Here is a 13,144-nt window from a genome sequence, read left to right as displayed (position 1 = left end):
AAATAAAATAAAATAAAATAAAATAAAATAAAATACCATACCCACAGTATGGAAACAGCCTAAGTGTCCATCAGTGGATGAACAGATTAAAAAAACCTACAAAATATATGTACAATAGAATATTATTCAGCCATACAAAAAAGAAGGAAATCTTGCCATTTGCAACATCATAGATTGACCCCAAGGGCATTACGCTAAGTGAAATACAACAAACAGAAAAAGACAGGTACCGTTATGAGTTCACTTACATGCAGAATTTAAAAATCCAACCAACCAAACAAAACAGAAACAGACTCACGGCTACAGAGAAGAAACGGATGATCGCCAAAGGGAAGCGGGGTAAGAGGGGATGGATGAAATAGGCGAAGGGAATTAAGACGTACAATCTTCTGGTTACAAAATAACCAAGACAGGGATGTACTGTAATGTACAGCGGAGGGAAGATAGTCAATAACACTGCATGGTGACACCTAGATGGTAACTAACTGGGTGACCATTTTGCAATGTGTATAAATCACCGTGTTATACACCTGAAACTAATACAATATTGTATGTTAATTATTTTAATAAAAACGAAAAACAAGAGCATCAAGAACAACTGGTTGCCAAGCTAGGATGTACCATCCAGGATCTCCTGAGGAAGGACTTGGTGGCCCAGCTGCAGAGAGTCCCCTTCAGGGACTGCCTCGGCTACAGAGCTGTCTTGGCTGCAAAGAGTCACATTACCCAAGGTTATCCCCTTCCTAAAGCAACCTACAGGGATAAAGACCAAGCCATTGTGGCCCATCTCAGGGCAGCTCTGAAAGGCCATTCTAGCTCCAGAGCTCCCTGTGGGCTGGCTCAACTGCTCCCTCTGCCCACTCCTGTGCCCTTCCTCTCCCTTCCACACGTATTGATCCCAAGAACGCTCCCGAATAAACCTCCTGCACATTAAACTCCACCTGCTTCCTGGAGAACCCAGCCTGTGTGACAGGCGCTGATGCGTGTCCCCAGGCATTATTAGACAGGAACATTTCAGCACACCTACACGGTTCAGGAGATACCGTACTTTCCAGTACTGATTGTACTGTATCGACTATGCAGTATTATGCTCATTCCCACTGACGATTTTCACATGCGGGTATAGACTCACTGGTAACATTCCCAAGCTATCTTATACCCTCTTTATGAAACACTAACAAGCTTAGGAATCCCAGAGGGCTGTGGACTCTGGGATCTAGTTACGCTCTCATTATTAAGTTAAATTGGTACCATTTCATACCTATGCTCCTGTCTTTCTGAAACTGGCGAGAAAGAAATGGCCCCTTCCAAATGTCTCCCGCAGACTGAACTGCTTCTAGGCTTCGTCAGCAGAGTTGACCAAAGACCCAAAGAGTAAAGTTCTCACTGTATAGGAGTAACAACTGGAAGGGCCCACTGCTGAAGCATGGGCCCTTCTTCTGACGCTACATTCCCGTTTCGTAACTGTTCTCCTACCTTTAAGGGTAGAATCACTGTTCTTAGCCTTGGAAGGTGACTATTCAAGGCCCAGCCCCCTCAGCTGAGGAAGTAAGACCTCTCCATTTTACAAATGATAATAATAGCTAACATTTAAACCCTTATTATGGGACAGATGCGGCGATAAGTGTCTCACGTGTATCAACTCAATCCTCACAACCACCCCAATGAAAGTACTATTCTTTCTTTTCTTTTTTTTCTTTCTTTCTCTCTCCCTCTCTCTCTAAGAGAGAGCCTGTGCACGCATGCATGCGCACACACATACACACACAAATTGGAGAGCAGGGGGAAGGGGCAGAAGAAGAAGAGAGTCCTAAGCAAACTCTGCACTGAGCATGGAGCCTGACTGGGGCTCAATCCCGTAAGCCTAGATCACAGCCTGAGCCGAAACCAAGAGTCGGAAGCTTAATTGTCTGCGCCACCCAGGTGCCCCGGAAGTACTACTCTTATCTCCATTGTTGAGGGGCGGAAACCTGAAAGGTTGAGTGAGACTTGCACAAAGCCACCCAGTTAGTCAATCACAGAGCTAAGGATTTGAACTCATGTTCATGTCCCAGTCACAGATATATAAGGGATGAAATGGGGGAGGGGTGACTAAGGGGAGAGTGGATCTTGGGCCTTCCCATGGAGTGGTTCCTCTTCCAGTGTGGGTGGTGATCCTTCTGTGGGCCCTTAAATCAATTTAATGGTTCACAAATGACATTCAAAAGAGAGAAAAGAGGGGTGTGGGGGAGGGGAGAAAATAAAAGGAAAAGAGGGAAGAAAGAAAGGAAGAGAGAAAGACAGACAAGATGGCACTGCGCCACACGTAGTCAGAATAGTAGTTTCGTGAATCTTTGGTTCCGCTGTATCTGTGCATGCTGGGTTGCTATGAAAAAAGTCTTTAACTGTGGGTTGTTGTGCCCAAAGGTCATTAAATTTCATTCAAATTCAGTCATCAGGAAAACAAAAATTAACATAATAAGTTACCACGTTTTCAGAGGCAAAAATGTAAAAATGACTTGAATGCCTATCAACAGAAAAATGGATGAATAAATTATTCTATGTCCATATTACAGCTATTAAAGAATGGCTCAGGTCTACACATATTAAACTAGAGAGACTGCCCATAATGTAGCATTAAGTTAGAGAAACACGCGGCCAATAAATGCATGTGGTAGGATTATATTTTGTACCATCAGTGATGAAGCCCCCAACATACAGGTGAACACGTGGGTGGTGGATGGGGGAGAACGGAAAAGGAGGGAGATAGGAACTAAGGGAAAATACAACAAGGGCAGCTGCCATCTAGCAAGAAGAAGCGTGCACATCATTCAGGGGGCCATAGGAAAGAGAGGACGTGAGCAAGTCGTGTAAGTTGAGACGAATTTAATAACTATTTCTGAAGTTGTGGGAAGCGTTTAGGAAAACCAGCCAGCCAGCACCTGCGGCTGAAGGGGCACGAGACGGTGGTCACTGGAACCTGGAGTGGTGGGCAGCTATATGGGGGAGGCAGTCAATCCACGGGAACTGGCAGGGAGGGAAAGGATTTCTCTCTCCTCCCACCCTCCACTCTCTTGCTGGTGCATCCCACTGGCCAACCGAACTGGAGGTCAGCGGGCTAGGGGACCCACCGATGCAGCCCATAAAGGTCAGCTGCCCGGGACTCAGAGCAGGGGAGAGGGGGCTGGAGAAAAGTCCTAATGGGACAAATGGATGACACCCAACACGGAATACTATAACACTGAGGTGAGAAGGTAGAATAGAAACTCCATCTATCATTTTTCTTTGTACATACAACATTAAATATTTGCATGGATGAGAATTAAAAGGTTACCAAATGTCAGTACTGATTTGCTTTCATGATGGTATCTCGGATTTTAGTTAATTAAATCCAATATCTTCAAAAACAATTACATTAAAAAAGAATATTGTTTCTTTTTTATTCTTCGCAGGAAAACAGACCTGAGTTACAATTCTTGACTCTGTCACACACGTGCTGTTTCTCTACCTTCCTCGTCTCTAAAATGGGGATCACGAGAGTACCTATCTCATAGGGTTGCTCTGAGGATTAAACCAACTAATAGATTTTCAGGCCTTAGGGTAACGTTTGGTACACAGTAAATGCTTTAAGTGTTTGCAGTTGTTATGGTGACAATGGGACATCAAGAGCCTCCCAATGGGTCTGCTGTCCCCACGGCCCCTCTTCAAAGCGCCCACTATCCAGCCAGAGCAAGCATCCTTCAAAGGGTACACCTGATGGCGTCGCTCTCTTCCTTGAAATCTTTCCACGGTCTCCAGACCTTCCAGGACAATAGTCAAACCTCACCCTTGCCGGTATCTCCAACCTCACCCTCTTCCACTCCTCCTTCCATGCTTTCATTCCAGCCACACCAGTTCCCTCTGGTTCTGCACAAGCTCCACACCGTCCCGACCCAGAGCCTCTGCTGGGAATGCCTTTTCCGAACCATGCCACTTCCCTCCCTTGCTGACTCTTCCCATTTGTCAAAGAAATTTCAAGCACCACCTCCCCTGAGAAGACTTCCTGTCCTCCCTTCCAACCCCAACAGCTTCCTCCGCATCCCATTCCATCCCACGCAGGCTGTATCATGCCCACGCTCCAAATCATGAGTGTATTTATTCCACCATCAGCAGGTGGCCCCCCTCCCCCGAAAGGCAGCAATAATGACCTTCATCTCTGGACCCCATCCCCGAGAGTGGATACTCATTCATGATCTGTCTGAGAATTAAATCTATAAATGAGAGAGTTATGTGACCCAAAGTCACTCAGCTAAGTAAGCGGCAAAGCCAGAATTCAACCCTAGTGATGTTGGACTCCAAAGGCCACCGCTGTCTCCCAACCCTCTGGAAGTGCTAAGGCTGCCTGACACTCCAGAATAGTTGCATGCCTGCAGGACCTCCCCAGGGGCACTAGACCAGTTCAGGCCAGAATGAGTTGGTCAGCGGAGACCGTAGGAATAAATGCCTCCTTTCTCGGAGTAACCACATGACATTTGCTTTATCAAGGGACTTTCCCAAGAAAATCAATTGCTGGAGCATGTTAAAATATAAACAAACCGCCATCCACCCACCCACTCCTTCAAGACAATTGGTCCAAAGAGATCTTAGAGAATTCGGACAATTCCACAATGTTGAGAGCACCACCCGATCACATGAACTTTGTTTTCCCTAACCAAGCATTTTTCTACTGAAGTTTTATTTTAAATTTGGCTCCACTGTGAAATGTGCATCCCCGTCCTATAGTGTTTCACCCAAGGCAAAGCTGTGTGCACAGCCACAGACATCCTGAGATTTGCTCTCGTGGCTCATGATGATGTTAGCAGAATCCCTTGATAACGGTGTTTATATCTATTTATAACTGTAACCTATTATCCTATTTTCCATATAATTGGATGCGACGGAGGTTAAAGAAAGTTCTGCCACCGAAGAAAAGTCATGCTCTTATAGAGCAGATATTCGCTCAGCACGGAAAGTGAATTAGCCTTTAACACAAATACCCAGAAACACATCAGTGCATTTTCCAAAAGCACGGATGTTAATGTTTTATGCTGAAAAATAATCTTTAAGATAAAGGATATTAAAAATGCCAGGGAGGTAGCCACAGCTGGGTTTTGAAACAGGTGTTACTTTTACCTCTTTCAAGTACGATGGTGCTTCAAATTCGGGCATCGGATTCATTCTCCAGTTCAGGGCGCAGAAAAATGACTCATAATTTATTTGTTCCTCACTGTCTTTAAACCTGAAATATAATTATAATATATAATTTGATTCAACCTACAGAATTCAGGACCAAAATGTCAGCTTAAATGCTACCAGGAAAACATAATGTCAGGTTATGTTTCAATACCTGATATTTTTCTTATTTCTTACTAGCTTTTAAAAAATTTTTAAATCAGATTCTAACCCCCGAGAGTGTGCACTCTGCAAGCAGAGATCCCACACAGCTAATTCACCAGTGTCTCCAGCACCTAGATTTATGCTGGCACTTAGTAGGTGCTCAATAAAGACTTGCAGTTTCCACAGAAACAAATGCACTTCCTCGGTAACGGAGACCATTTTGTTCAGAGTATTTGCAGGCCCTCTTAATTTAATATGCTTGATACTATGTCAGTGAAACAAAATCTCCTTGTGTTTCTTAAATTGCATGCTTTTTAAATTTTTAAGGGAAGCCTAGATTCATTGCGTCTACTAAGATATTTTTAGGGAAAATAAGATATCCTTATCACTTATTATGTAGCCATTAAAAGGGGTTATTTAGGGGGCACCTGGGTGGCTCAGTCAGTTAAGAGTCTGACTCTTGATTTCGGCTCAGGTCATGATCTCAGGGTTGTGCGATCAAGCCCCGCATTGGGCTCTGTGCTGGGTGTGGAGCGTACTTAAGATTCTCTCTTTCCTTCCCCCTCTGCCCCTCCCCCCTTCTAAAAGAAAAATTGGGGGTTATTTAGATCCACATATGCTGTCATGGAAATACATTCATGATATATTGTCGAGCAAAAAGGAGGTTACAAAATGGTACGTTGAATTATGATCTCACTTGAGGTATATATTTATACAAAAAGGCACAGGGGCACCTGGGTGGCTCAGTCAGTTAAACATCCGACTCTTGATCTGAGCTCAGATCTTGATCTCAGGATCATGAGTTCAAGCCCCGTGTTGGGCTCCACCCTGGATGTGGAGCCTGCTTTAAAAAAAAAAAAAAAGGCATTGAAAAATTCTAATAACAATACACTGAAGTATTAAAACAGCTATCTCTGGGAAAAGAGACTGCTTTTCACATTTTGCTTTAGACTTCTTTGTATCATCTGAATTGTTTTAAATTTATAAGAAAAAATATTAAGCCCATTTTTCACTTAAAAGAAAACACTGGCATAAATTTAACCTTAACCATAATAGAGTTTTGGCCATTAAGACCCAGAAATTTCAAACACAACTGCTGGAACGACCTAAACACAAAGCGAAATTCTTCTTAGTATAATACCTCAGTGCCACCTATTTTAATTTCACTACACTCTGCCAGTTCTTAAGGCTAAACATATATTGGTCACATCAGACCATTTTTTGAAGGACAAGACAAAGGGACTGTTCCAAGCACCCTTCCAGGGTTCCTGCCCCACTCAGGCAGGACCTCCCACTCAACACTCCCCCCCCTCCAACTGGCAAGTGAGGTGCACGAGATACTGTGGCAAGGATGACCGGTGGCTAATTACTTAAAAGAAAACCTGGTGATAATAAACGTAGGAAAATAACATACTCATAACCAGTCAAAAGACCTTTTTTTCCTCGGGATTAAAGAAAATAATAGCTCATATTTATAAACTAATATAAATTAGCAGTAATAAGTTAAATGTTACAAGATGAAGTCACATAGACTCATCAATCTAAACAAAGTAGAATAAACAGAGTGATCAGAAGAGGAGAAAGGGAATTCGGTTCTTCTTTTGTGTACATTTTCTTTGGCCGAGGATTCTGGGATACAACTCCAATATGCTGCCCCCTACCACTGTTTATCCTCTGGATTTTGGCTCGCTCGTCATTTGAACTCCTTGAAAGGACATGCTCTGTTTATGGAAATATTTGTAGCCAAAATGCTGGACCATTATGTCTTTTATTTGTGTGTGTTTTGGGAGAAGAACTAAAACTCAATCAATTAAAGATGTTTTGTAAGAAACTTTCCTTTAGCATGGAGCCTTGAAGACAAGTATTCCCGAACACTCTGAGTAGGAGCTGAGGTCAGAGAATGAGATCATGTAGGCCTCTGACTTTCATACTGAAAAAAGCTAAGTGCCACTGGGGCATATTGTACACAGAGCAATTATGGGGTCTCAGTTATATCTTCTAAAGATCACTCTCACTGATATATCGAGAAGAGAATGCAGGAGCAGGGCCAAAGTGGTGAGGGCAGTTAGCTGTCTTCTGCAGTGATCCCAAGTAGGCATAATGGCAGCCTAGATGGCAGTGGGGGCAGTGGAGGGCGCTGAGTTCAGTATGTTCAGTTCTGAACATACATATATATAAAGATTTGTTTGTTTTAGAGAGAGAGAGGGAGCAAGCGAGTGAGCAGGGGGGAAAGGCAGAGGGAGAAGGAGAGAGAGAATCTCAAGCAGACTCCACGCTAAGTGCAGAGCCCAATGTGGGGCTTGATCTCATAACCTAGGGATCATGACCTGAGCCGAAACCAAGAGTCAGATGCTCAAGTGACTGAGCCACCCAGGCCCCCTGATTCTGGATATATTTTGAGTGTAGGATTCCTGAAGGATTGTACAGAGTGAGAGAGACAGAGGCAAAGAGACAGACAGACAGACAGACAGAGACAGAGAGAATACATGGACTCAGGACAACTCCAAGGGTTTTGCTTGGCCTACTGGAAAAATACGGCTATCCTAACTGAGATAGGACGGACTGCAGGAGCTACAGGTTGGGGGGGGGGAATCAAGAATTTTGTTTGGATATGTTACATTTTGATGGGAAGGGGCAGCTGGACGTAGGAGCCTGAAATTCAGGGAAGAGGTTCGAGTTGAAGATAGAAATGTGGGAGCCACTAGCATATAGATGGTATTGAAAGCCATTGGACCAGGAGATTAGATGAGACCACCAATGAACTAAGTTTCTCTATCTGTTCCTATAGCGAAGAATTTAATTGTCAGTAAATTCCCATTACATCAATTACAGGAGACATACAATTCTAGAGGCTTCAGAAGTGTAATATCTCGGTAATTTGGGAGCCAGTCAAAAGACTACCAAACAGATCAGATCACATCAGACTTCACCCCCATATACAACCCACTAACCTGTCCTGTGGGTTCTGCCGCCAGAGCAGATCACAAATCCCTTTTTCTTCGCCTCCTCTACCACTCACCAACTGCAAGCCACCACCAGCTCTCACCCGGGTGACAACAATAGCTTTGTAGTCTGGTCTTACTGCTTCTACGCTGACCTTTGCTGCAGACGCATCCTCCACCAAAATGAGCTTTCTAAAACATAGACCAGATCAATAACTTCCTTGCTTGGAATCCTTCAATGGCTTCCCAATCCACTTCGAGCACAAGCTGAACTCCTTATCAGGGTTTATAAAACCCTACGTAATCTGGCCACTGCTGACTTCTCTGACCTCATCTGAAAACTCTCTGTTTGCAACGTTCCAGGTGTCCTAGCCTTTTTCCTGTTCTCTGAGCATGCCAAGATTGTTCCCAGAAACGCAAGGCATTTGCATCCTTTAGTTCCTTTGTCTGGAAAGTCTCAATTCAAACGTTGCTTCTTCAGAAAGGCCTTCCTGAAGTTTCTCTTGCCTAACCGAGTCCTCCTGCCTAAATCTGCAGTTGCCCTGGATGATGGCAATTGAAACTTACAGAAAAACTTCTGGAATCACCACTGGAACTCCTATGATCATACCTTGTTACCAATAAGTCTTGTATCATGCCTACCCGTTACCCCTAGGCCCCTGGCCTTCTTCCCTGCCCAACTCATGATATGTCAGACTCAACACATCTGAACATTTACCCATTTCAAAGGCTATTTGGAAAGGGTTCTCCTGAGTCAAACAATATTCAAAAAGGATCAAAAGCTGTAAATGGAAGAGTACACAGCTTAGAAATGACGTATAAAATTTTTCTGAGGAAAGGGGCGCCTGGGTGGCTCAGTCAGTTAAGTGGCCAACTCTCGGTTTCGGCTCAGGTCATGATCTTACAATTGTGAGACCAAGCCCCTTGCCAGGCTCTGCGCTCAGTGTGGAGTCTGCTTCAGATTCTCTCCTCCTTCTCTTTCTCCCTCCAGCTCGTGCTTGTACTCTCTCTCCTTCTCTCTCTCTTTCAAATAAATAAAACCTAAAAAAAAAATTTTTTTTCTGAGGAAAAATGTTTGAAAGATTTGATCTTTCCAAAGACCCAGAGTCAGGCTTCAGGGAAGAGTTGAGCTAATGTGGTATAATACTCCAAGTTTTTCTTTTAAGTTCTGTCTTAGAGGATCTCAATGGATATGGAAATCCCGGCAGAAGGGGCAAGAGAGAAAAGAACAAAGAATCTTTCAATTAAAAGGGATAAAACTAGCCAATGCTTCTTGGAAGAATTCTTTGCTCTTGGGAAGTGGACAGAGTTGCAGTTAATCATGATGGATTGACCACAAATATATTTATCTTCTTTTCCCACCAAAAGCTCACCAAAACGATAATAAAGGAATCAAAATAAGTAATAACCTACGATGACAATGGTAGCTGGAAAAAAGACAACAGTGGACAAGAATCTCCAAAATCGTTTGAATGATGGAAAGCAGACAGAGGACTTGTAACTGGCTTGGCAGAACCGAGGAAGGCAAGGGGCAGAGGCAGGGGCCACTTAGAGATTAGCCAGTGTGGCCCACAAAAACTCGCAAGATGCTCAGCAAATGCAGACTGCAGGTGCCAATAGAGGCAGGGACATGGTGTGAGACTGAAAACAAGGGCTGTTTCAAAGCCTGAATAAAGCAGGGGTAGCCAGAGCGCCAAGTATCTTCTTCCATACTGTCCTCTTCCAGAGAAATTCAACTAAAAGAGTTTCAGTTGGGGGGGGGGGGGCTGAAGCATAATGGAGGGCAGAGGAGAGCATTACACACTGAACTCGAGCCTCTCAGCCTGTTTCCTTCCCCTTTCCCATTTCTAGAACACCAATAGCCATGCTTCAAGGAACCTCCTTTCCCCCATTCCACCCTCCCTCCTAGTCCAGCAGGAGAAGACAGGATTCTTCTTTTGATCCTCTGAATGGTCCCAGAAAGATCTCCAGATTCCAGCTTCAGGGGGGTCACCTAACGAAAATGAGGGCTAGGAGATGGGACTTGTGCAGTGAAACCCACCAGTCAACAAGATCCACCCCCCAAAAGCTTCCAACATTAAGGACAGAAGCCAAAACAGCAACAGAAAAAAAAAAGGGGAAGCAGAAAAACAAATACAATTCAGGTTATAAAAGGAAAGAGGTGAGATAACAGTGGTACAGTATATCCATGAAAAAAGAACAGAAGACTACCAAAAAGGTTCATTCCGACTAAAATGTGCTCTTGGAATAAAACAAATCTGATAGTAGTAAATAGACCCAGTAGAAGAGGTGGGATATCACGTTAAGGAAATCCCTTGGTAAGTCTATCGTAATAACAAACAGAAAATTGGGGAAAGAGATCCAAATCTGGGACATCCAAAATCTTAATGACAAGAGTTCTCAGAAGAGAAAAATGCGAATGGAGGGGAGGAAATTACTAAAAATTAATGGAAAGTTTCCTTGTACCAAAGGACAGAGTCTCCAGACAGAAGGGCCTATTAAGCATTAAACACAATGAATCTATAAACGGCCACACACGCAGACACACAAGGCGCCATCAGGAACTTCCAGAACACCAGGAACAAAGAGAAGATCCTAAGGGCAGCCAGAAAGAACAATAATGGGAATCAAAAGTATGTTAAATTCTCGAGCATCGTAACAGGAAGTTAGTAGCAGTGTCTAAAAATGAGAGACAGAAATAGTAGAAACAGTAGTATGTGCGTGCTATTTAAATGTCAATAGAGATAGCTAGAAGGGCTGAGAGAGGCTACTTCTTGTGAATGGGTCTGGGAGGTGGGGAAGGATGTGGCTGGAAGCTACTCTTGTTGGAATAAACTTTTCAGAATTCTTTGAGAATTTTTTACTACGAGCATGTATCCGTCTGATATAAATACAAATTGACAAAGCGGAAAAAGCAGATGAGAGACCTTGAAACGTGCTTTTCAAGGCGGTACACTCGTTACAAGTCAGACTTGAAAGGAAGGCGCGCCACTAGTTGGGAGCACGCTGGTGAGGAATTAAGTCTCCAGTCTTCCTCCCTGCTCCAAAGCTCTGCGCACAGCTTCCTCCCCCAGACCGCTGGTGGGGTGAGATCTGTCATGCCCTCCTCTGCTACAGAACACACACTAAATCTACTACACGCTATTGTTAGACGAGGTCGTGTGAGAGAGAGAGGATACAAAGGAGAGCTCCAGTTCTAAAGACAGTCCAAACTGGAGGCAGAGGAACCAGGGCAGGCAGTTTAGAGAGCTAGAAGGGCTTGACCATGAGGGGACTGGGAACACGTAGGCCAGTGCTTGCATTTACCCCTGGATACTGTCTCCCCAGTCACCCATCATGGCGTCCTCCCTGCCTCATGACCACAGGTCATTGTTTGCCAAATCCTACCCATCCTTCCAAAATATTTTGGAAAAGCCTCTGAATCATTTAGAAAATGTATCTTTTTGCTTCGGGGTCACGCTGTGCTTCTGATCAAAAAGGTTAGCTTCCTGATTCTGCACCTGAATCCCGTACTTTGCTCCTCTCCAAATGACATCTGGCTCTTGCTAAGACTCCGATCTATGGTCAAAGGATGAAGGAAATTTTCTGGAGGAAATTCTCTTGAAAACGCGGGTAAGGCAATTCCAAAGAAGAACTTTCTATGGTGACATTGTTGAAATCAGTGCAGAGTCTTTCAGGGTGACTGCCCTAAAGGGCAGCACTAATTCTGGCTTTTAAGTGTTTCTTCGCTTGTTAAAAAGTCAGCCTCCTTACTTTAAAGTCTCAGCCCACAGTGCTAAAGTGTTTTCCTAAAACCTCCATAAATTCTTCTTTCCCTTTGATACTTGGGCAAGCCACCATTTCCTTCCCTACACAAACTAAGGGACATGTTTGTGGAGGAAGAGGGAGGGAAGGCAATTTCTCTTTAGAGAATCAGGACCCCCAAGCACGCTTCTCGATGCCTTGCTAGGTGGGAGTTCTTAGAAACGAGGCAAAAGTGTCACTTGACGGGTGCTTGTGCTCCCCCTCCCAAAAATGATGAATGGCTTGAAAACTACAGAAGCCATCTATCTCCTTGCCACAGGGAATAAAGCTGGTCTGCTTTATTTCCACCATCTGTGGGGTAAAAGGTGCGGCAGCAGCTGTATTTGGCTGAAGAGTAACGTGGCTTCCCCCTCTGCTGTGAAGGCCATCTCGTAACATGGGGGAATGGGCTGGGCGGCATGACCGGGGCGGAAGGGAGGGAGGGCAGTGAAGACATTTTTTTTTTTTTTTTTTTTTTTTTTTTTTTAGTGAGAGAAAGAGAGAGAGAGAGGTGGGAGGAGAGAGGGGCAGAGGGAGACAAAGAGAGAGAATTTTAAGCAGGCTCCACGTCCAGCACGAAGCCTGACTTGGGGCTCCATCTCACGACCTGAGCTGAAATCAAGAGTCGGATGCTTAACCGACTGAGCCACTCAGGCGCCCCTGTGAAGACACATTTTTGACTCACGCGATTGTGTTTGGTTTCAGTTCATTACCCAGCAAACCCAGGGGCGCACACTTGAACACCTGGTGAGATTCTTAAAGACCGGGACAGTTGAGAATAAACTAGAGTTCTTGGTGAGGCAGGTCAGAGCAATCAAGTATGCATCATATACAAGGTCGATGCTCTGCTGGTCCACGTGGATTTGGAATTTTTTAAAAATTTCTTAAAAACTACAAATCACCTTACATTTGAAAACACAGGAAGCATCTGGGAGGTGGGGCTTCTCTCTGCAGACTTCCCAGAGCACCAAACACCGCAACAGTAGCGACCACGCGGCCTGACCCTTGCCCTTCGGCCCCACTGCCAGGTATTGTTGGGTGAAATCACTGGAGTCCAAACCATGCCTCTGGGGTGGGGGGGGGGG

The 13,144-nt window shown here is 44.4% G+C and overlaps 1 protein-coding gene across 1 annotated transcript in view; it reads right to left on the bottom strand.

Moving 5' to 3' along the window:
* Positions 1 to 13,144, bottom strand: part of EFHC2 (EF-hand domain containing 2) — a 195,873-nt gene that overhangs the window by 10,995 nt on the left and 171,734 nt on the right. Inside the window, exon 14 of the mRNA XM_040632735.1 lies at positions 5,131 to 5,236. Coding sequence (XP_040488669.1) covers positions 5,131 to 5,236 — 106 coding nt within the window. The remainder of the gene's footprint in view (positions 1 to 5,130; positions 5,237 to 13,144) is intronic.

Source organism: Ursus maritimus, assembly GCF_017311325.1.
Source record: "Ursus maritimus isolate PB19 chromosome X unlocalized genomic scaffold, ASM1731132v1 scaffold_X1, whole genome shotgun sequence".
NCBI lineage: Eukaryota > Metazoa > Chordata > Mammalia > Carnivora > Ursidae > Ursus > Ursus maritimus.
Note: the sequence above shows the minus strand (reverse complement) of the source record. Positions and strands in the feature narration are given on the sequence as shown.